This window comes from Arvicola amphibius, chromosome 2 (genome assembly GCF_903992535.2).
Source record: "Arvicola amphibius chromosome 2, mArvAmp1.2, whole genome shotgun sequence".
Taxonomy (NCBI): domain Eukaryota; kingdom Metazoa; phylum Chordata; class Mammalia; order Rodentia; family Cricetidae; genus Arvicola; species Arvicola amphibius.
In genome coordinates, this window is record NC_052048.2 from 63,616,837 (window position 1) to 63,641,820 (window position 24,984).

The window sequence follows — 24,984 nt, forward strand, 5'->3', positions numbered from 1 at the left end:
CTAAGTGACAGGGCCAAGAAAAAGACACACACACACACCCTTTACTCATGGAACCTCCAGCTTCACATGGCTGCTATCCAGGGACCCTTAGCTCAGTTAGGAGAGGAAATTCAGGATCTGGGTCCAAGGAAGTTTAGAAGCAGTGAACTGGGACTGTAGACAGCCATAGACTGTGCCCCAGAGGCTGCTCTGAGGAAAACAGGGAGACAAACGGCTGAGCTGTTCAAAGAGAGTGCTGGACGCAGGGAAAGAGAAATGGCCGCCCTCCTACCCTGAACTATGCATCCCCATCCTTCCCAATACCCTGCAGTGCCGACTTGTGTTCTTCCTATCAGAGACTTCTCGGGAAAATGGCTGGGCGTCCCCTTGCAGACTCCACTCCCCACGCCCTGGCAGCAGCTCATGGGAATGGTAGGGATTACTCACAGCAATGGAGACAGCACTGATGACAGCTCCCAGGTAACCCTGGATGAACTTGGATGCAGGTGAAGGCTGGAAGACACGCAGAAAGGTAGACACACTGGGTATCCAAAGCTCCTGGCCCATGAGAAGCACTCCCCAGGAAGCCAAAGGGGCCCAGGCCTCCCTCAACAGCCTTCGAAACAGAACATACAAGGCCAGGGCAGGTATTGCTGGGCCCCTTTACTCCTGCTTTGTTCTAGAAAGATCTGGGCAGACACTGCTGGCTGAAGGTGGGAAACAGCAGGGGCCCACACAGGCCCTTTATGCCCAGGCTGTTCAGGGTCCCAGTAGGAAGGTTGTGCTATGAGCAGGTGTTTAGGTCTGGCACACGTCTATGTGAGATAGCATTGTCTCACCAGAGACAGTCGAGCTGGCTCTCACAGCCCCCTCAGCCCAGCCATCAGGCAGCTTCGCTGTCGGTACTGCTGCCCAGTCGTTCCATAGAACAAAAGACCTCAAGTTCCGAGTTAAGAGAATTAAACCCATCTTTGCTACAGCTGCAGTTTGGAGATAGGTTTAAGGTTGTGTAGGAGGTAACTGAGTGGAGCCACATAGGTAAAACCTGCAGGAGGGATGAGGGATGCAGGGCTAGATGAGATGGTGCCTTTAAAGTCTCCGGCCCCTCAAGCTCCTACGGCAAAGACCAGCTTCTAACTGCTCATTTTGCCTGTCAGAAAATATTAAGAACAGCCCCTCAGAGGGAACCCAGATTCCTTTGGATCCAAGGATGGCCCAGATGGAAAGATGGCCTTATTAGACATCAGCTTGTGTGATTGGCAACCTAGGAGCTGGGGACACTGAGCTGGCTTCTAAGTGGGTTCAGAAGCTTAGGTCAGTTCAGTCCTCAGGATGTTGGTACCATCTAGATGCGGTATCTGAGTGTATGAGCTCCTCCTCCGGAAGGACCCGGAAGCCAGCGGAACTCACCTCCTACAGACTTCCCTCATTTTACCCACCTATCGCCGGGCTCTTCCCAGAGGCTCACTGACCCATGCCACACAAGCTGGATGCTACCTGCCTGTGGAGCTGGCAGCACAAACAAGCACTCAAAGGGGGCAGTGCTTGGCACCAATCATGGTAGCCTATCACACTGTAGAGAGAATGACCAGGTCACTCCCACCTGAACCGCCATGTACGGAGAAGGCAGCAACACTCACCTTGGTAGCATTGCGGTTTGCATAGTTGACACAGGCGTTATGGCTCTGGTTCAGCCACTGAAGGCAACAGGGAGAGAAGTGAGGGAAGGTACGGTCACCTCTATGGAAGACCCCACCTCCACTCCTGCCAGAAATCATGGAAAACTGTCTCTATATGTATATAGAGACTGGGGACACTGTAGTGATGTCTAGGTGAGCACAGAAGTTTGGGGTGCGGGATACAGTCCTCAGGATGCAGATACCATTTGCATTCAAGATCTAAATGTACAAATTGTCTCAGAAGAATCCAGAAGCTAATGAAAGTCACCCTTTACAGAGCCTCTGTTATTTGACCTCTCTTTACCTGCCAGAGGCCCTGTCAGAAGCAACATGAGTTTCTTGCTGGTTAGCATGACGTTGGCATGAGAAGGAGGGTACAGGTCACTGAGTAGTGATCAAACAATCAAGGGGCAGAATGAGTTGCCAGTGACATGCCATTGTGTTCCAGGTGAGGGTACCAGGCCCCTCATCACCTCCATCTGGAGGCTAAAGTGACACGAAATGGCCAGCATCACACTGAGGTGCAGGGGCCTGTTCAGCAGAAACAAGGTCTTGGTGCTTTAGGGACAGGGACAGGGGCTAGGAGCACGCGACCCAGGGCTGGGCCTGAATGAAGCAGGGGACAATGGGGAAGCTCCAGACCAGTGTGAGTGTGTGTGTGCACGTGCGTGTGTGCGCGCACACACACACACACACGCCTGCCTTCAGAATTCTTACCTGCCAGAAGACAGTGGATGCCAGAGTCTGGTTGGGCAAGAGAAGACCCACCACCTAGGAAAGTGAGAGGGGTAGTTAGGGAAGGCAACAGAGATGACCAATGCTTTTGTTTTGTTGCGCTCTCTCTCTCTCTCTCTCTCTCTCTCTCTCTCTCTCTCTCTCTCTCTCTCTCTCTCTCTCTCTCTCTCTCTCTTTGAGACAGAGTCTCACTACATCCAGACTGACCCAGGTTGGCTTTGAAATCATAGCAAGCCTCCTGCTGCAGCCTCTTGAATGCTAGCTTTACAGGTGTCTACCACCATGCCTGGTTCACCCCGTGAATTTGCAAAGCAAAAGTATATAGCCATGGAATAGAGGGACTTGGAGCTATACGGACACCGGTGTGGTCTGGTATGCAGGTGAACAGTGATGCCCACGGTGGGACTGCATGTAGCGAAACAACCAGAGTGCAGAAATACATCGCTGTGCAATCCTGTTTACATGAAAGAAAAAATATAGCTGTCCACACACACACTCACACATTCTCATACTCACACACACTCATACACTCTCACACATTCTCATACTCACACACTTATACACATTCACACACACTCACACACACCCTTACACATACTCTCATACACACTCATAATACTCTCTCTCTCTCTCTCTCTCTCTCTCTCTCTCTCTCTCTCACACACACACACACACACACACACACAGCATCTGTAGATAGCAGAATCCGCTGAGGATTTCCATGGAAGCCATTCCAGACGACCTCCTCAGAGTCTGACTGCTGCCTTTCTCTTAACAATGGATTTTATTTATTTCCATAACTGGAGGGAGCCATAAAAACAAGTGAGTAAACAAAGGAATCCCACATCAAGTAGACTAAACCCTTCTCCTATATGATTCTTGGATAGTTAAACAATCTGAAAGTCCTCCAAGGGATTCCTACATAGAATTTGGGGCATTATCATCACTAAGCCTGTGGTTAACCTAATGACTGGGTCACAGGAGTGTAACAAGCAGTGGCTTCCATGGGTATTAGACTGCTCCCAGGGTCATGTGCTAAAGGCTTAGTCTGTGAAGGTACTGCAGAGCCCATCCCTGAGTTATCAGGGGAGGAAGTAGGTCACTGAGATGGTACACCGCTGAAGGTATATCCTGTCTCCAGGCATTTCCCCTCATGCACGCTCTTGGCCTCCTGTCCACCATGCACTGAGCTTCTTGCTCAACCACGGACATGTTCCCTGCCACATCTGCCTCATCACAGGCCTAGAAGCAACAGAACCAAGTGACCATGAACTGAGACCTCTGAAACCATGAGCCAAAGTAAACCCTTTTCTCTTTCATATTGCATTTTGCTACAACAGGACACTAACATTTTGAGTGAATGAATGAACAAACAAATGCACTAGGCAGGGTTGTCGACCCAGTATGCCTCAAACCCAAACAGCACCTGGAATCTAGACTTGCTGGCTGCCTTTAAAATGCATTATTATTTATTTATATGTATATGTGTGCTTCTGTGCATGGAGGCCCAAAGAGATCATTGTATTCCCTGGAGCTGAAGTTATAGGCAGTTATGAATTGCCTGATGTGGGTGCTGGCAACTGAATTCAGGTTCTCTGGCAGAGGAACAAGTGCTCTTAACCACTAAACCAGTGGTTCTCAACCACTGTGACCATTTAATACAGTTCCTCGTGTTGTAGCAACCATCAACCATAAGATTATTTTGTTGCTACTTCATAACTGTAATTTTGCTACTGTTATGAATCGTAATGTAAAACTCTGATATAAAGAATACAAACCCTGTAAAAGGGTTGTTTGAACCCCAAAGGGGTTGCCATCCACAGGTTGAGAACCATTGCACTGAACTGTCTCTACACCCCCACACCTCCCAATACAACACACTTTTTGAACAGTTTTATATGTCCTAGGATGGCCTTGTACTTGTTGTATAGCTGAGGATGATCTTGAAGTCCCTGTCTTACCTCTGCCTTCCCAGTGCTAGTACTGCAGGAAACAGAACCATGCTGGGGTGCTGAGGATTGAACCCAGGGTTCTGTGCATGCTGAGCAAGCACCAAGCTACATCTCCAGCCTTGATTGTGTGTGTGTGCATGCATATGTGTGCATGCGTCTGTGTCTGTGTGTGCATCTGTGTCTGTGTGTGTGTATCTGTGAATGTGTGTGTCTGTGACTATATCTGTGTGTCTGCGTGTGTATCTGTGTCTATGCATGTGTCTGTGTGTGCATCTGTGTCTGTGTATATATCTGTGAATGTGTATATCTGTGTGTGTGTCTGTGACTGTGTGTCTGTATGTATCTCTGTGTCTGTCTGTATACCTGTGACTATGACTGTGTCCATGTGTGTACACACAGACACCAAGGCTCATGCATTTGGAGGTCAGAGGACAACTTTTACAAGTCAGTTCTCACTTTCCATCTTGTTTTGAGGTGAGCTCTCTCTTGTCTCCGTCCTTGCGCTGCATGTTCCAGGCAAGCGAGCTCATACACTCTCTGGGCAATTCTCCTGCCTCCACTTCCCATCACACTATGGGAATGGTTAGATTATAGATGTATGCTGCTGTCTCCAGGTTTCTACATGGGATCCATGGATCCAGGCTCAAGGATCTAAACACAGGTCATCAAGGCAAGTGCTTTACCACTAAGTCATTTTCCTGGCCCTTTGCTATTTTTTTTTCGAGAGTGAGTCTAATATAGCTCAGACTTGCTATAAACTTCCTACATGGTTGAGGAAGATCTTGAACTCCTGATCCTCCTGCCTTACCTCGCACATGCTGGCCTTACAGGCATGCACCACCATGCCTGGCTGATCTTGACATTGGCTGTGCCTTGGATATCAAAGACTTGTGTGAGCCTCTTAAGTTTACCTCTGGAGTGTTTGTGTGCAAAGCAGCATCTACTAAGTACTGCTGCATATGGGGAAAATGTGCACAGCCATCCACATATTGACTTATTTATTATTCCTGTAGATAAAATGGCTCTTTGGCAAGAATTTATGCAAGGAACAAGTATAAACATCCAATGCTATGCAGTAAATCAAATTCTAGACATCCTTAGCAGCATTAGTAAATCATGTTTTAAACATTAAAATGTTTTAAAACAGCGAGCACACACGCACATTTATATTTATTGGCCCATATCAGCTTGAATAAAATTAAATAATGTGAAGCCATTCCACAGCTCCAACAGGAGCTATACACAGTAATTCTTTTCCAGGATGAAATCTCTGCTTGAACTAAAATCCAGGCAGGAGACCATGAGCCTCGGCTGCAGCTCTAGCCTGGTGGTCTCAGATCTGGAACATGACCTTTCTATGCTATCAGTTCCATACACCCTCCACCCTGGTATGTGCTGTGTTGTGTGTGCATGGGATCTATGTTTGTGTGCAGATACATGTGGAGGCCCGGGGGGAGATGTAGAATGTGTTCCTCAGTCACTCTCCACTGCATTCATTATTTACTTTTAATGTACATGTGTGGGTATTTTCCCTGCATGGAGGTCTGTGCATCCCTTACATGCCTGCAGATGTCAGAAAAGGGTGCGCTGTCTCCCAAGGGATCCAGGATTTTTTTTTCCTGCCTTGGGTCTCTAGTCAGAGCAAAGAGAACCTGAACCCAGAGCGACAGAGGAAAAGGTCTAACTGACATGAAGGAAAGGCGGGGTGTCACATGGTCACGTGCGAGCCCATGAACGGCCACCTATAGACTGGGGCAATTCATAGTGTCCTCTGAGGAGTGTTCAGGTACCCCACCATCTATGGTTTATACATCATCATACTGTAGACTATGCAGTACACCCCTCACCCCCTAATCCCAGATTTCTGGATGGTGCTTAAGCTACCAGGCATGTCCTCAGACACCATTACCTGGGACTCTGTGTATCGTCACCAAGGCACCTGCTGTCCAGGATGATCACTGTACTTTGAATGATGGGGTCCTGTAGTGATATTTCATGTGTATTTTAATAAATAAAGCTTGCCTGAAGATCAGAGAGTAAAACAGCCACACTGATCAGCTGTACAGACCAGGCAGCAATGACACACACCTTTAATCCCAGTAGCCACACTAGTTTGCCATAGAAACCGGATGATAGTGGTACATGCCTTTAATCCCAGCACTAGAGAGGAATGTAAGATGTGAGGAGACAGGTCTCACTCACAGTCTCATTCTGAGATTCCTGGAAGCAGGATCACCATTTTGGACTGAGGTAGAGGTCAGAGCCAATGGGGTGGCTGTTTTGCTTTTCTGATCTTCAGGTTGAACCCCAATTTCTGTTTCTGGGTTTTTATTAGTCATGTTACAGGGTTCCTTCACTGAACTATCTCAGAGACACTTCTTGGTTTTTGAGTCAGAGGTTGTATGTCCAAACAACTGGTTCACATCTGTCCTGCAGTCCCTGGGCCATTTACCTGTGTCTGGCCATTAAGAAGCCCAGGCCAGGATCAGTGAGATGGCTCCGTGGGTAAAATGCCGGCCATGCAAGTCTGACAACCTGAGTTCCATCCTTAGAACTGCTCACACTCTGAGTCCTCAGAGTTGCTCTCTGACCCCAACAATATGAGGTATTATACACACATGCATGCACACAAAACACACATGCATGTACACAGACACACACGCACATACACACTAATAATAATAACAATAAATAAAATTAAAAGAAGCCTGGGCCAGCTTTCTCTGTCCACAGCTCTCATGAATACAAACCCACACTGCTCATTTCTGTACCCATTCCCGGCCTCATGATCTTCCCCTCTCGAACCTCTTCCTTCCTTCCTTCCTTCCTTCCTTCCTTCCTTCCTTCCTTCCTTCCTTCTTTCCTTCCTTCCTTCCTTCCTTCCTTTCTTATTTATTTAATTTTTTTGGTTTTTCGAGACAGGGTTTCTCTGTGTAACAGCCCTGGCTGTCCTGGAACTAGTTCTTATAGACCAAGCTTGCCTCAAACTCACAGAGATCCACCTGTCTCTGCCTCCCAAGTGCTGGGATTAAAGGTGCGCACCACCACCGCCTGGCCCTTGGGTGTCATTTTATCTTTTACTCATTTTATTCTATAGTATGCATTTTAAAAACTGACATATACTCTTTTCTAGAATACTCCAGAGCCCTGAACGAACGTGTACCTAGGCTGTGTCAGGCACACTCCCATTGCACATAATTCTGACTAGCAAGTGTTTGAATGTGTTGAAAACCTTGTTACCTGCTATAACACAAACCTGGGGTCCATGCCAGGGCCACAAACCACTGAAACTTTTCCATGCTTTTCTTAAAGAGATCACCTTGTTGGATGACCTTGCCAAGCATGAACTCCTTACCATAACCTTATAATAACGAGGACCCTATAAAATAGAGACAGCCTTCCATATCTTGCTGAAGCCTCAAGAAGTGCAGGGATCTTCCCAAACCTTTATAGTAAATTCAAGAGCTGGGTCTCTCAATCTCCAACTTAGCATTCTGGTTCTGATTTTAGGGTACTCCTCCATGAGCTCCAAGGAAGAGGGAGCTCAGTTACTAATCTAGTTGATGGGGCATAGTATATGTAGTGTGTCCTGAAGTAGGGAGTGAGGAGCTTAGGTGGTTCCTGTGAAGGCAGGGGTAGGGAGTGGGGAGCTTAGATAGTCCCTGTGAGGGTTAATCTTCATTGCCAGCTTGGCTGGTTGAGTTTAGAATGACACACACCTCGGGGTGTTTCATGATAGATTCTATAAATATTTAATTGAGGTGGGAAGATATGCCCTCAAATGTAGCCAGCCCTATAAAGTAGAGAGCTAGCTGCTTCCTGAGAAGTGGACGTCATGTGACCAGCTGCCTCAATCCCTGCTGCCACGACTTTTCACCATGAGGGACAATGTCCTCAAACTACGTGCCAAAACAAACCCGTCTTTACTTAAATTGTGTCTATTGTGCATTTCGTCACAGCAAAGAGAAAACTAACCAAAATACTCCCTAATCACAAAACATAAAGAGCAAAAGATAGCTAGGTGGGTCAATCAGGTACATGGGAGTGAACAAGGCTGACGGACCTAATACTCAAATGGGACCTTAAGAAGGCCAGGGTTGACTACTGGTAAAAGAGGCCGACTTCTGCTGAGGCAGCCGTGTACGTGTGTGTGTGTGTGTGTGTGTGTGTGTGTGTGTGTGTGTGTGTGTGTGTATGTGACAGAAGTCAGGCAACAGAGGCATCAGGGACAACAAAGTTACTGGTCTGACTGAGGAGAATGTCCCAGAAATCGACAAAAGACAATCTGGAAAGTGTAAAATAGGAGACCAGGGACCCCAAGGGGTTCTGTAGGCCCCTGCCCTCTGGGTCCCTGTGGTGAGGAGGGACCAGAGCACGCGATGCAGCCTCACTCCCTATTAGGCAATGCACGGCACCATCTGCACAGTCCCAGGAGCAAGAGCAGGCATTTTATAACTTCCTTTTCTTTTTCAGTCTACATTAAAAATAAATGTTCCCTTCAGCTCTCAGATGTATATCTCTGGTGCAACCTGCCCACATTCCCTCCTGCTGCCCTTTCCAGAACATGGCAGGGGAAGGGAAGGAAGAGAGGGAGAGAGGGAGCCAGTCCACCCGGCTGATGCCAGTGGATCACACCTCTTCCAAGAGGGAAGCGCGGCAGGCATGGCCACACTTGGTGGAGATTGCCCAGAATGCCTGGGGACCAGGGAGAGTGGAAGTAGAGGAAACAGGAGCCAACAGCCAGGCTTTCTTCCCGCCCCCACCCTCCCGCGCTACAGGACCTTGGCCAAATCACACAGCCATCTTTGCATTTATAGTTCATGCAGTGGCTGGAGTCCCCTCACAGTGCCAGCCCTCTGGTGGCTGTCCGCTCTGCACATCTGTGAGTACCATGGGCCATACAGTCCCACCATTTGTCCTGCTGTGGCCTAGTGATCAGTGGATGCTGGAGCCAAGACTGACCCAAGCAAGTTTCCTGAGGTCTTCACACCAGTCTTTACCTGTTAAATGAAGGGCTACCCTGGCATCTCTTGGGAGACTCAGGAGAGGAAGAAAAGCACAGACGGAATCTGCCTCAGTGTCTGGCACATGTTCCCGGATGTCAGGTGGTGGTGTCGTTCCTCCTCCAGTCTAGTTCCTCTTTCAGTCTTGCCTGCCCCCCAACTTCGGACCCCACAGCCTGCACCTCATAGCTGAGCATCATCTCAGAACATAAGTCTTTGTGTGAGTACATATGTGTTCATGTGTGTGCACATGCAAGCACAAGCCTGTGGAGGCTGGGAGGACCAAGGATCGGACAGACAGCAAGGATCAGAACCAGCTGTTTGAACTGCCTCCAGAGATTGGTTCCAACTAACCAAGAGTCCCTGCGAGTGTGTGCGGAGTGTGGGGTGTATGTGGCGAAGCACTGCAAACTTCACTGTCTCGGGACAGCACATCAGTTATGCTACTGTTGGCACTGATCAGCGCGCCTTGCATTGCCATCTTCACTCATGCTACCGGCTCCCAAGCCCCACCCAGCTGGGCTCTGAGGCTGGTGAGGGACAGAACAGGGAATGGGGTCAGTGGCTCCCACCTGGAAGATAGTTCAAAAGAAAACTCACTCCTCCAGTGTCCTAATGGCTATAGATAGACAAGATTTTTAAAGGTTTATTTGCATTTGTATTTATGTGTATATGTGTGGGTGTGTGCACAGGAGTGCAGGTGCCCACAGAGGCTAGATGAAGGCTTAGATTCCTTGGAGGTGGAATTTAAGGCAGCTGTGAGCTGCCCAATGTGGGTGCTAGGAACTGAACTCAGGTCCTCTGGAAGAGCAGGCAGTGCTGTTAGCCTCTGAGTCATCTCTTGAGCCCAACAGTGTCTCATACACTCCAGTCTTCTGGCCGAGAGCCTTACCTGAGCTGCCAAAGTGTGTGTGTGTGTTTGTGTGTGTATGTGTGCATGCTATCTGAGCTGCTGAACTGTGTATGTGTGTGTGTGCATGCTACGTGAGCTGCTGAAGTGTGTGTGTGTGTGTGCGCTACCTGAGCTGCTGAAGAGTGTGTGTGTGTGTGTGTGTGTGTGTGTGTGTTATCTGAGCTGCTGGAGGTGGAGCATGGGCCAAGTAGGGCACCAGTAACTGACCTTGTAGAGATCTGAGCAGCTCCTACAGCTTACCACTTCCCATATCACTCTCGGTTGATGGAAAGACTTTGTACAGAGCTCATAACAAGTTCAAGGCTAGCTTGAGCTACATAAGACCGGACCCCCCCTCCCCCGTGTGTGTGTGTGGGGGGGTGTGTGTGTGTCGTGTGTGTGGGGTGTGTGTGTGTGTGTGTGTGTGTGTGGCTGGAACGATGGCTCAGTGGCTCAGTGCACTAGCTCTTGCAGACAATCCTGGCTTCAGTTCCCAGTACCTACGTGGTGGCTCACAACCGTCTATAACTCCAGTTCTAAGGGATCCGATGCCCTCTTCTGACTTCGATGGGCACTGCATGCACATACTTGCAGGCAGAACACACACACAAAAGATAAATAAACAAATCTAAAGGTGGGGGCCACTGGGAGATGGCTCTGTTAGAAAATGGCTTGCTGTACGAACATGAGGACCTGAGTCTGATCCCCAGCACTCACACAGAAAATCGGATGCAGCAGTATGTCATCCCATCACTGAGGAGGTGGAGACAGGCGTCGTCTAGGGGCTAGCTGGCCAGCCCGTCTCGACAATTGGTTAGCTCCAGGTCTGGGGAGAGTTACTGTGTCAAACAGTAAGATGGAGCACAATTAAGGAAGACATCTGAGGTTAACCTCTGGCCTCCAAACACAAGTCTGTACACCAGCATGTGTATGTGTGTGCACACACAAACAACACAACAATCAAACTATTGGGAGGCGAAACCACCACAGGGTACCACCAAACTATCCCAACTGACAAGAAAAGGATAGGAATGAGTGTCCCTCGACCCTCCACTGTCCACTGTCAACTGGAGCTCAACACCATCTCCACTCCTCAGGTCTCCATTCCGACTGACGTTCCGCTCCTTTGCAGGCTCTCCCTCCCCCGACATTCACCTCGGCTGTTGCCAGGTTTGCATCTATTTCCCCAGGACTGTCCTCAGCTTTGGAGGTGAGAAGCCAGAGGACGTTCACAACCCTCACTAGTGGAACACCTATCTTCTGATAATGTCCCTTTCCGCCACCACCTCCTCCTCCTCAACAGCTGTCTCCCATAGACCCGCCACAGCTGGGGCACCCAACGATGTGCTAGGTTTTTCCCCTGTGCTTTGCTTTCATCTTCTGATTTATATGGCAATGATCGGAATAAGAAGTGACACTTGGTGTATCGGGGATGTCGCTGCCACTCAAAGGACGCAGCCATCTCAAGGAGCACCTGTCGTCAAGACTGTGTCTAGCCTTGGCTGCTGGGGTCTAGCTCTAAGTGGGCTGACACCCCTTGCATAGTGTGGATGGGGCCAAAATGGCTGTTATTCTGTGACACTGGAGGTGGGCTGAGGGGAAACGAGGATTGGGATTAGAATACTGGAGAAAGTTTGGGTTAAGGAGGACTCGGGATGCCAGGAAAGCCCCGGGACGTGGACAAACCCTAACTAACATCCTTTGCTGCTCCCCCACAGTGGACATTCAGTGACCTCAGGGATACCTTCTGAGTCTTGGGGTTTTTATACTCGTGGGAGCATCTGTAGCAGCAGGAGAAGTTTCAGAGTGTGTAACCCAAGCCTAGAAACGTCCCCCAAAGAGTCAGAATCTGTGACCAGGAAGGTAGCTGGGTTGGTACAGTGCTTGTCTAATAGGCACAAAGCTCTAGGTCCCACGCCCAGCACTGCATAGCCAGATGTGATGGTGTACTCCTGCAAGCCTAGCACTTGGGAGATGGAGTAGGAGATCAGGAGTTCAAGCCCAGCCTCGGGTATTTAGTGAGTTTAGGACAGGCTCAGTTATTTCTGAGACTTTGTCTCATAGACCGATAGGTAGGTAGGTAGACAGACAGACAGACAGACAGGGCACCAAACTCACTGACCAGGGGCTCATAGTCTGTGTTCCTCATCCTCCTGAGATTTGAAAGTTCCAGACTGGATGGGAGCACGGAGTTGAGGAGGGAGGTGCAAATGTCCTCAGGGAGCCTGAGGCCCAGGAAGGCCAGAGCTGCTGGTGTGTGAGGCATGCAGGGCACAGGCAGAAGAGTTGAAGAGACCGCAGGGCAGGGGGAAGCTGGGGACAGAGCTACTGACTGTAGGAAGCACCCCCACAGTGGGAGCTTCTTGGAGCACCCTGAGACAATGGGTACCGGGCCACAGCAGCCGCAGAAGTGGCCTGAGCACACTGGCTTAGCATCCGTGCTTCTGTATAAATTGGGATCTTTTTGCTACACACTAAAGTGGGGGAAAGTTCCCATCTTTAAATGTTAAGCTTAAAATAAGCCCCGACACGGGTGCCAGTGGATCTGTGAAATCTGCTGACTAAACTGGCACCCGCACTGTGAGAGAACCAGCTCGTCCCTCTGGTGCCCCTGGGTAGGCAGTGAGGTGATTCTCAGGCTACACAGGAGGGCATGGGGTCGGGCAGGGATGCTCACGCAGGCAGGAGGTTGCCTGGATGTGGCATCTAGAAGCTTCTCGGTTGAGCTACCTGCCAGCCTTGCTCGCCCCTTCCCTTCATCACTCAGGGGCCCAGTTCCTAGCACATTCGCTGGCACCCTTGTTTCTATTTCGGTAAGCGTTTTCAGTAGCTTCTACATGCGTATGATTTCTTATTCTGACCATGGGCTTCATGAAGGTGTGGACTGGAACCTTCCAGACCCTTTAGGGCCAGTAATGAAGGACTGTTCAAGGCTGTCAGGCAACAACGGGGCATTTGAGGGGCCACTGTGGCTGAGGGGATCCAGGCTTCAGGTGGAAGTGCCGGAGACGAAATCATGTTCCTTCTACATAAGGTTAAAGTTTTGATCTGGTGGCAGTGGGAGTCCAAGCCCAGAGACAGAGAGCCATGGCTTCTCCATATCCATGGGCTCAACTGGAGATTCACCTCCAGTCCAATGCTCTGAATCTCAGAACATGGCTATCTGGGGCTTAGAAGACGGTCCACTGCTGGGCTGTCTACTGGACATCATGTCCCAAGCCATGCTGCCCATTCGGCCTCAGTGGAGAGATCACTGCAGCTCTGAGGTGTCTCATCTCCACACTGTACACCACTCAGAGGCTCTGAGGACTGGTCCACACTGGACATCCGCTTTCACAGTGCGTAGCCCACGGCAACGGAGACGAGCATCCCAAGCTTAGACACCAACCAACAGGGCTGCAGTTCCCTGCAACAAAGGGTTTGTCTCGGGCATGAGGGGAGCACCTTAGGGGCACTCCAAGACACAGCTGCAAGCACACACTCCAGCACACAGTAGGCTGAGGCAGGAAGATCACAGTTCAATACCAGACTGCGCTATACTGTGAAATCCTGTCTTAAAACAAATACAAAACCATCCTAACAAAACAGAGCTGAAGCTCTTAGCTTTGTTGATTTGTCTTGGCTGAGGGCAGCCACTGACTCTGCAAAAATCTACCTGGCCGTTTAGTGAACCATGGGCCCATATCTACCCATGAGTGACCAGCTTAGATGCCCAGGTCTCTGGTTCGATAATGTTGCCAAATGATGTGTCAACGGAAATGTGTATAAAAATTATTACATCGGGGATGAAGAGATGGCTCAGTCAGTAAAGTGCTTGCCTTACAAGCATGAAGACCTGGGTTCAATCCCCACAGGGCCACTTTAAAAAACAGTGAGGTATGGGGAGTGAAGGCACATGCTTATCTCAGCACAGGGGAAGCGGGAGCAGGAGGATCCTTGGGGCCCATTGTCTAGCCTAGCCTGCTTGGTGAGTTCCAAGCCAGTGAAGGACCCTGTGTCAAAAACAAGATGGCACGAGGTTGGAGAGATGGCTCAGTGGTTAAGAGCACTGACTGCTCTTCCAGAGGTCCTGAGTTCAATTCCCAGCAACCACATGGTGGCTCACAACCATCTGTAATAAGACCTGGTGTCCTCTTCTGTACTACAGGATACATGCAGGAAGAACCCTGTATACATAATAAATAAAAAAATCTTTAAAAAAAATACCTTAAAAAAAAAAACCAAGATGGCACCTGAGGAACAACACCTAAGGTTGACCTCTAACCTACACATACACAACCATGTGCACACACACACACGGAGACACATGTGCAAACACAGAAATGACTATGACAGACCCTTGCATGCCTACCTATTAACTATCCTACCCTTCTTTCTCATTCATAAAAATCTCTGTATGACTGAGAGTCAACTATGCACCAGCTAAATTCTCCATGAAATGCCACGGATGTATGGGACTCCCAAGAAAACTCCTCAAAGATGAATGACTCAGTTGGGAGAGATCTCACTCCTGTCTTCTTTATCCTCTTTGAAATGTGCACATGATTGGATTCCAGCAGCTGTCATGTGGGCTGAAAGGTGACATATACAATAAAAACCAGCACTGAGAATGAGCCATGAAAAACAGAAGACTGGGTGCCTGGTGGCTTTGGGCAGCTCTAGCCACATTCAGACTTCTTTGACAATCGAGAGAAATAATGTTGTTCACGTCACTGTTACCCTGCATTTTCTATAACATGCAGATGAGCCTACACATAACTAATAACAGTTGTGCCACAAAGAAAACCACACTAAATTCTAAATGGCAGACTGACAAAGGTCACGTTCTCTGAGCAGGATTAAGCTATAGTGATAACAAATAATACTTTTCTAAAAGAAACCAATTCATCTCAACCCAGGAGCTGAAGAGATGGCTCAGCAGTTAGGAGCTGGTGCCACTCTTGCAAAGGACCTGAGTTCATACCCAGCACCCCAGCAGGTAGCTCACAAACTCCCCGAACTCCAGCTCCAGGGGATCCCATGTCCTCTTCCGACATGTGCAGGCACCTGCACACACATTTCCAAACCCATACACAAGGACACATAATTAAAAATAAATTCTGGGGCCAGAAATATGGTTCAGTGGTTAAGAGCACACACTGCTCTTGCAGAGTACCCAAGTTCAGTTCCCAGCATTATACTAAGTGACTAACAGACACCTGTGACCCAGCTACAGGGAAATCTGACACCTCTGGCCTCCGTGGCCACCTGGACACCTATGCATACACACAAAAATTTAAATGAAATATTTTTTTAAAATCTCCACTAAGGATTCAAAATTATAATTTCAAACTTATTTGGAAAACAAAAGCATAGTGCTGCCATATTATGTATCTCCACAGGAAAATACATGGATGATACCAGGACCTTTAAAAGGCAAATAACAGTCATAAACACTTTCAAGAGAAAAAATAAGAAAAGCAGGCTGGGGCCTGAGAGGGATGGCTCAGTGGGTAAAGGTGCTTGCCCCAAAGACCCATGGCCTGAGTTCGAGCCTTGGAACCTACCTGGTAGAAGGAGAGAACTAAGTCCACCTGTGTCCATGGCATGTGCACAACACCCCAATAAACACAGTGATAAAAATACTGTTTAAGAATGCCAGGCCAGAAGTAGCTGGGCTGGTGAAGTGTCTGACTAGCATGCACCCAGCAACACATGAACCGGGTGTGGCAATGCCTGCCTGTGATCTCGGGGCTCTGGAGTTGAAGGCAGAAGGATCTGAAATTCAACGTCATCCTCAGCTACCTGACCAACCTGGGCTACTATTACTGGGCATTCTGCCAACCGAAACCTTTCTTCCTTCCCTTCTTCCATTTTCTTTTCTTTTTGAGAAGTGACCTCACCATGTTGACCTGACTGGTCTCAAACTGCACGGCTCAAGCAATCCTCCTGCCTTAGCCTTCATTGGAGTTTCAATGCCAAGCACAAGCAGGGGAATCTGACTTCAAAAGAATAACTGTCCACGATAATTTGTATGCACAAACATGAGGGCTGAAGCGCATGGTGAGGACCTGCGCTTCTGTCTGTGTTGTCTGAACCCGCCCAAGAAGACGCTCATGCATCGCTTATATAAATGCTAATGACTTCATTTTTAAATGTTAACTCCTTTCAGTCACAGCCTCGCGTGTCGTAGGGCTTTGAACTCTGTGTGACTGAAGTTGGCCCTGAACTCCTGATCCTCCTGTCCCTATCTCCAAAATGCTGGGATTACGGGCATGTGCTAGCATTAAAATATTCTTCATAAAAAAAAAAAAAACTCTTCATGGTATTTTTGAATCCCAAAGAACATATTCATATATTACTTGTATAAAATATACATCTTTTTTCTTTTAATCCTAGAGATATTTTTGAACACCAAAGATAAGAGAAAAATATATCAAATGATTCCCAAAGAGATGAAAAATTTACTTACAAAAGAAAACACATTTGAGCCAAATATTGTTCATGCCTAAAAGGGGAAAAAAGGCATTGCCTGCAAAGCCATGATGCAGACAGTGGATGATCTGCAAGCCCAAATGTTACTCAAAAGAGCATTCTCGCCAAACACAAAGTCTACATAATCATGATGTTTGAGACAATTGTTGATAAGACTCCAAATCATTTCCAAAAAAAAATGGCAGGTGTATAGAAGCAGAGGCTAGAGGAAGAGCCAGGCTTGGTGGCACAGGACCATAATCTTAGCACTCAGGATGCTGAGACAGGCTTGGGAGTTTGAGGCCAGTCTGGGCTACATAGCTGAACTCATCTCAACAAAAAGGCAACACCCCAAAATGTGAATGGAGTCCTTGGTCTCTCTCTGTATTTGGGAACACCTGGAGGCCAGGTTTCATAGCGTTCTCCAGCAGACAAGAGAGTTTGTCTTTTCCACCTCTGTTGTTTCCAGCCTTACTCAGAGTCCTAGGGAATTGCAACCTTAGGAAGTTCCTTTTCCTAGGAGTCTCCACTAGTGAGCCCTGAACACCTGCAATAATAGCTATTCAACTGAAAAAAAAACAGGACAAAATAGTATGCTAAGCCCCGCCCCCTACCCCCTGCCCTTCCCCATGCCCCTGGTCAGGCAGAGATACACACACACACACACACACACACAGGCAGAGATGCACACAAACACACACACAGGCGGAAATACACACACACACAGGCAGAGACGCACACAAACACATACACACACAGGCAGAGATGCACACACACACACAGGCAGAGATGCACACACACACACAGGCGGAGATGCACACAAGCACACACACACACACACACACATACCTGGCACAGGATAGGACACACCGCATATCTACTATTTGATTCTCGATATTTATAATGCTTACATATAGAATGTCATGTATCTGTGCTATTAAACAATGTGAGTGGATGGCCATCACCAGAATTCAGAGGGTCCCCTTCCAAAGGACCAAATAAAAACAAGTGAAAACAAGTGCTCCAATATAAACCAGGAATAAAATGGAAAAATTAACCAAATATAAGTAACAAGCCAGAAAAGAAAACTGAAAGCCTGGCTTAGCCAGGGTGGGATTTGGCATGGTGGGTAGAATGCTGGCGTGCAGGGGGTCCTGGGTTTCAACTGCAGGGTCACATAAGGCAAGTACAACCACACACATTTGTAATCCCAGGACTCAGGAGGAAGAAGCAAGAGAATCACCAGTTCAAAGTTGACCTCAACTACATATCAAGGCTAGACTGGGCTACATAGAATTTATCTAAAAAAAAATAGATACATAGATAGATGATTTAGTTTAAGACAAGTGTAGTGGTATACAGCTGTAGCCTCAGCACTTGGGAGGCTGAGGCAGGAGGATCAGGAATTCCGGGCCATGCAGAGAAAGTGTCAGGAAAAAAAAAAAGCAAATCACCCCAGAACTGTGGATGTGGTGCTGAAGAAGTTCTTAGGTGTGACAGAAAGCATTAGGGGGGAAAGCTGAATGAAAAATGAAATATCGGGGGAAACAAACAATCTTCAAAACGAAATTGTACGAGATGAAGTTTTAAGCGCACACACGTCTGGGGATAACATGATGTGACTCTGTCGCTGGTACTTTCCCTTCCTCGGAGGACCTAAGATCCCACAGGAATGATGGCGTGGCTTTCCTGTTGGGTTCCCTCCTCAACCCAAAGTGAAAGTGACAGTGGCTCCTGCTTGTCATTCGCGGGGCCGCTCTCACAGACACATAGCACACACACCCATACACTATATATACTATCACTTTGCACATTTTTAAACATGATATAAATGACATCAGCGGGTATTACTACTGTGCCACTATTTTCTCATTCAACACTGCTTTTCAGACTTAATCCATATTCATAACACAGAATACTTAACACAGGAAAGAAACCATGCACAGGGCTAAACCCGACTCCAAAACCAAACAAAAAGAACACCAGAAACCCTTTCTGAATTAATTTGCAACTTCAATTTCCACAAGGTGCCCTTGTCTTCCCACTTCCCTGATTCCTTTGGAAAGCTTCCAGTCTCCAAAGAGGGTCCAAGGCCCCACCAAGTGGGTGCAATTCCCAGTGCAGCGCTGAATAGCAGCAAGGGCAGAAGGATGTGCATGCCCTTTCTCCCAGCAGTGCCCCACCAGGACAGTAAACTAGATTCTCTGCCAGGTGTTTACAAGCAATGATGCTGTTAGACCTTTGACGTTTCATTTTGGCAAAGAAAACCCTTTGCAGGTAAGACTTACAATTGGTGTCCCGAAAGGAATGTAACCTGTGGGTGGGGAGAGAAAAAGAGTCAGGTCCCATGAACCTTCTGGGGCTCATGAGATACCCAGAAGCCTCTGGGGCTTGCTCTGCCCCATGGCCCTGGTGAAGAAGTCCAGGACAATCACAGAAAGACACCACAGTTTTCCTTCAACTCAGCTTTTCCCGCCGCAAAGGGCTTATGGTCCCTCAAACTCTATCCCCTCATTCTCCAGCTGTCAGACAACTCCAGCTCCCCCCAGAATCCAGAGGCTGACCTGACCTGCAGACAGAAGAACCTGCTGCTTGTCACCAGTGGTCCTCTGAACCTTTTCCTCCCCTAAGGCACAGAATCCCCATCCACATGGTTTTACCTCCCAAGGAGCCCTAAGCATCTTCCTCCTTCCTACAGCCATTCCTGGGACAGAAATTCCCTCTCCACCTGAGTTGGCATGTGTTAGATGCTAGAGCATCTAGTGTTCTGGCTGGCCAGCCTCAGGGAGCAGGAGAACACTGGGTGAGGTTCGGCCAGGTCTTGTGTGCAAGACTTCCTCACTGCTGTCCGGGAGCAGACTCCTATCCCTTGGCCTGACTTACAATAGGCAACCCGCTGATGGTCAGGCACCAGGGACCACACTTATCTGAGTGGCATGGAGAACCCAGGTTCACATCCTGAGCAAACACAGCTCTATGCGCTGGTGCCATGGCTCTCCTGCGCCTCCCTCTGGGGACAGGGCCAAGTTTGGAGGGGGGTGGAAATGAGAGGGCTGAAATGAATGCCTGCCTCAGAAAGGTCCAAAATTACAAAAGAAGGCGAGTTGGCTAAGAGCCTGTTCTGCCCAGTAGAGGGACAGCGGATAGCTCCAACTCTGGGTCCTGTATGTTCAGAGCCTTTGCTGCCTGAGCCCTTCACATCGAAGCCAGAGCTCCCAGCTGCCAGGGCTCCCAGCCGCCAGTACCCAGTTTACAAAATGGCATCCTGCAGCCACATTGTGGCCAAGTCTGTGAGGTCAGGCTGAGGCAGGTAGGATGTCCTCACCTGACTGAGGTCTGCTGTTGCAGCCAGGTGGAGGCCTTTCAAGGCAACAGACAGTAGCCCTCTGCAGCATTCTCATGAATCAGTGGGTAAAAAGGCCACCAAGAGATGGTAGCATACTGGTGTGAGTCTGTCCCTCTGCAGAGTGACTTGGGGCAAAATCCATAACCTCTCAGACCAGAGGAAGGGCCCCCACCTCAACCTGAACAATTGTATTCCAAGTCCCAAGTGTGAATCACACAACATAGCACTCTAGGAACTACCAGATGGGGACTTTCTAGGGGCAGAAACTCATAACCCCCATGGGCATTGATTCCACAGAACGGGAGCCCTGCCTTGTCTATACAGACAAGGGTTGTGAGTACACGCTGCACACTGGCCAGAAGGGGAGGTTATTTAGCAACAACGTCAGAGGACAGTGAGTCCGATTCAATGCTACAGCCTAGAACAGGGAGTAGACAGTGAGAAAAAGTGCATTTGCAGGGGGTCAGATGGAACCTGTAGGAGCCAGGGCTTGCCCAGGACAGGTGACATGAGGCTGCTATTAGGAAGGGGTTTGTGACTCAGTAGAGGACAAAATCTACTGCAGAGGCCACAGCACCACCCCAAGCACACAGGGGGGTGGGGAAGGAAGGCGGGTGTGAGCCTGGCCAGTGCCTAACGGGGTGAAGCTAACATGAACAGGGCAAGAGTATGGCTGTACGTGTGACAGGCTAGGCCCTTCTCTGATGCTGTGCTGTGACTACGGCCTCCAAACTGAAATATTCATTTCTGGAGGAAGGGAGCTCAGAAGACGGAGGTACTTGGACCACGGCGTAGAATGCTCAGAAAGTTCTAAGATGCCCAGGAGCTGTAGAAGCTCTAGACACTTGCTGATGAGTCTCTTCAGATGGAGCTGCCTGCAAGGTGGTCAGGGAGTGCCAGGGATGCAGCTTCGTGAGGTGCTACCCATGCTGGGATGGGATTTTGGGTAATGCTCTTGCCTGAGAGCCAGCAATGCTCCTTTAAGTAACCCTAATAAAACTTGGCTCACCGAGAGATTTGAGCGCACTGTTTCTTTGGGATGTCATCAGTCCCCTTTCTGGGGTGGATATGTTTTCTTCTCATCTTCCCAGGAAAAGTCATATAATATCTGAGCATGTGACCACTCCTAGCGGGCCACAGCCAGTACTGCAAGCTGGGCAGAACCAGGAGGCACTCACCTGACATTCTGAAAGGCATGAAGATCTTCTCATTGGTGTCCGGGTGTAGGATAGCCTGATGGTGGGGAGAGGAGATGGGGAAGGAACAGGCAGAGGATTGAGGATGAGTTAGGACAGCTTCCCCAAGATGACCCTCCCACTAGTGACTCGGTGTTGTGTAGATGGAGCGGCGGGGCTGCGTCCCGCCACCCGGCTAGCTTTACACCTGAAATAATTACACGGAAACTGTATTCTTTTAAACACTGCCTGGCCCATTAGTTTCAGCCTCTTATTGGTTAATTCTCACATCTTCCTTTAACCCATATTTAGTAATCTGTGTAGCACCACGAGGTGGTCACTTTCCAGGAGAGATCTTAACCTGCATCTGTCTTGGAGAGGAGAAGCATGGCGACTGCTTGAGGCATCTGCCTCACTTCCCTTCTTCCCAGCATTCTGTTCTGTCTACTCCACCTATCTAAATCCTGCCCTATCAAAAAGCCAAGGCAGTTTCTCTATTAACCAATGAGAGTCTTCCATCAGTGTTGCTCTGGACAGCTGGTTTTCACCACTTCAGGATTAAGGAAAACTCAAACAGGAGCCCTGGTCAGCGTCCTCCTCCTGACCTATCCTCCAAGCCCATGGGGGGCCAAGACTGTGCCCACCTTGAAGTCTCCTTGCCCTGGCCTGGCACAGACTCAGACTTGGTGGACAGAACCCAGAGTTTCTTTTCTTAAAACCCCCAGAGTTCCTGGGGTGAGGCCAGTAAGGCCAGAAAGGGGTGCTGGGAGGAAGGAAGGGGTGAGGAGAGGCTGGGTACCCACTAGTCATGGAATTGGGGCTTCTGTTAGACCCCTGGGACAGGGAAAGGAGGGGTCCAGGAAAGCACAGAGGAGAAAAAATAAAACCAGAACTAGATTACCTGTTTGATTTTCTGGGCACTCCAGAGCTGGAAGAGAGAGAGAGAGAAATGAGAAGTTTAAGCTCTCTGGGCCATGCTTTCTTTTAATTTTTTATTGTTTTAAGATTTATTTTTATTTATGAGTATATATGCATGTTATCTGTGTGAGTATATGCCACATGTGTGTATACCTGTAGAGGTCAGAAGAGAACTTCTGATCCCTGGAGCTGGAGTTACAGGCAGTTACAGTTATGAGCTGCCCAGTGTGGGAGCTGAACTCGAGTCCTCGGAGAGAAGCCAGTGTTTGAGCCACTGAACCACCTCTCCAGCCACCAATTTATTGATTTTTGAGACAGGCTATTCTATGGCCTATCCTGGCCTCAACCTCAATATGCAGCTGACAATGACCCCGAACTCGTGGCCCTCCTGGAGCCTCCACCTCTAGGGTATTCAGGTTAAGGTGGTCCACCATGCCTTTAGGGGGTCCTGAGGACAGACCTCAGGGCTTTGAGCATGCTAGGCATGCAGACTACATCCCTAGCCCACTCTTTGTTTTGTTTTTCTTCTTTTGCTAAATAAAAAATTTTAATTAGCACATCTTCATTATGACAGTCTTACATAAATGTCATTGTACCTGGCCAGTGCCATGCTTTCTAACCAAGGGAATTTTGAGACAAGGTCTCCATTAGCAGAAGATGCCATTAAACACTTGATCTTCCTGTCTCTACTTCCCAAGGGCTGGGGCCACAGGTGGGTACCATTTTAACATGTACTTTTTGAATCAAGCAAACATGGCAAGTGAAGATCAACACTGGATAAAATAGTAACCTGTGAAAAGATAATTGATCTGGGTGCCTGTGGTCCCAGCAGCTCAGGAGGTAGAGCCAGGACGATCAGGAGTTCAAGACCAGCCTGGGATACTTGAGACCCTGTTTCAAATTCATGTTTGAAATACCTAAATGAAAAAGATCCTTTTTCAGTAAGCCTGAATATGTACACATACAGAAAGAATTCAGAGGAAAGGAGACAACTCAGGAACTAAAGCAAACTTTGAAAACCCTGCAGTATCTTTAGAGAGAGACAGCATAGAACAAGGAAAAGAGGAGGGGACAAATCCTAGTTCTACCACTTCCTGGATGGGAAGCTAGGCTGCCTGCCTGTCTGCCTTTCCCTCTTTCTCCTGTCATTCTTTCTTCTTTTCTTTTAAAAATATTTTATTTATTTTTAGTTATGTATATATGTGTATGTGGGCAATGTATGTGTATATGAGTGCAGGTGTCTACAGAAGCCAGAAGAGGGCGCCAGATCCCTTGGCATTGAAGTTCTAAGCCATTGTGAGCTTCCCAATATGGGCGCTGAGATTCAAACTCAGGTCTTCTGCAAGAGCAGGGTGTACTGTTATCTGCTGAGTTGTCGTTCCAGCCCCATGTTTTGTTTTGCTTTTCAAGACACAGTCTTATATATTCCAGACTGCTCTCCGACTCTCTGTATAGACCAGGATGACCTTGAAATACTGACCCTTTTGCATAGCTAAGTCAAAGCACTCTACCAACTGAGCTACATCCCCAACTAAGATTTCCGAACACAGGGGATGAATGGGTGGAGGCCAGAGGTCAATGTCAGGTGTCAGTCTTTATGATCCAACTAGACTGACTGGCCAGTGAGCTGCGCAGTCCTCTTACCTGCATCTCCAGTGCCTGACACGAGATGCCTGCCGCCCTCTATGCCTGGCCTTTGCATGGGCGCTAGCACGTCAGCTCAGGTCCTTACGCTTGCATGGCAAGCACTTTACTGAATAAGCCATCTCCAAAGCCCCCAGAACATCTTTATCTATTCTTTGCTCTTTTCATGCTTCTAGAATTCTGTCTTGTTCGCATATTACCTTTTTAAAATTTGTATGTGTATGTGTATATGTATGTGCGTGTATGTGTATATGTGTGTGTATATGTATATGTGTGTATGTGTATATGTATATGGCTGTAATGGGCAAGACTATTTGCCCAGCATGCTCAAGACCCTGGGCTCACACTGTAGATTAATCAATTAGTTAATTAATATAATAAGGCAACCACTAGAAAAAAGAAATAATGTGCATTTATAAGTTTTCATGAGTCAGGCTTAGTGGCACACACCTTTAATCACTGAAGGGCTCCCCAACAAGGGAAACACAGGCCCAAACATTGCAAACATGAGCCAACAGGTTTTGCCCTTTACCCTTCTCTCTCCGTTGCTAAAAACCATTAGATTACATTCCTTTAGCTAGCCCTCAAGGTCCATTCTCTTATTTGTCCACTGACTCATTCCTGAGACAAAACTCCAAGGTCCAACAATCAAAGTTCACTGACTATATTGGCTAAACTGTCCAATAATGTCTTACCCTGGCACACACACCCTTTTCTCCCTAAAAACCCAGTCCTACAAAAAAGCTGTTGCTGCTGCTGGCTGCTTTTGCCCAATCCAGAGGTGCCCCCTCCCACCAAACCCTACCTTGCTTGCCCCTCTGGGGTAACAGATATCCTTTGTGCCAAGAACTTGGTGTCTGGGTGTACAGACTCCAAGGGACCAGGGGCTGTCCTCCCCTATAATCACAGTACTCAGGAGGCAGAGGCAGAGGCAGGTGGATCCCTGTGAGTTCATGGCCAGCCTGTTCATAGTGAGTTCCAAGACAGCCAGAGCTACATAGTGATACCCTGTCTCAAAAAGAAAGAAAGGAAGGAAGAAGGGAGGGAGGAAAGGAAGGAAGGAAGGAAGGAAGGAAGGAAGGAAGGAAGGAAGGAAGGAAGGAAGGAAGGAAGGAAGGAAGGAAGGAAGGAAAGAGAAAAAGAAAGAAAGAAAAAGACAAGAAAAATGATTTTGTTTTTGTTCTTGTTTTGGTTTTTAATGACATCCA

The 24,984-nt window shown here is 48.2% G+C and overlaps 1 protein-coding gene across 3 annotated transcripts in view; it reads right to left on the reverse strand.

Annotated features, from left to right (window-relative positions):
- Sfxn5 (sideroflexin 5) overlaps window positions 1–24,984 on the reverse strand; it is a 121,572-nt gene that overhangs the window by 56,478 nt on the left and 40,110 nt on the right. For all 3 annotated transcript variants that reach the window (XM_038318361.2, XM_038318359.2, XM_038318360.1), the window contains exons 4-9: window positions 22,116–22,142; window positions 21,218–21,272; window positions 18,982–19,007; window positions 2,376–2,429; window positions 1,620–1,676; window positions 427–492 (exon numbers count right to left, since the gene is read on the reverse strand). In XM_038318361.2, coding sequence (XP_038174289.1) covers window positions 427–492; window positions 1,620–1,676; window positions 2,376–2,429; window positions 18,982–19,007; window positions 21,218–21,272; window positions 22,116–22,142 — 285 coding nt within the window. The remainder of the gene's footprint in view (window positions 1–426; window positions 493–1,619; window positions 1,677–2,375; window positions 2,430–18,981; window positions 19,008–21,217; window positions 21,273–22,115; window positions 22,143–24,984) is intronic.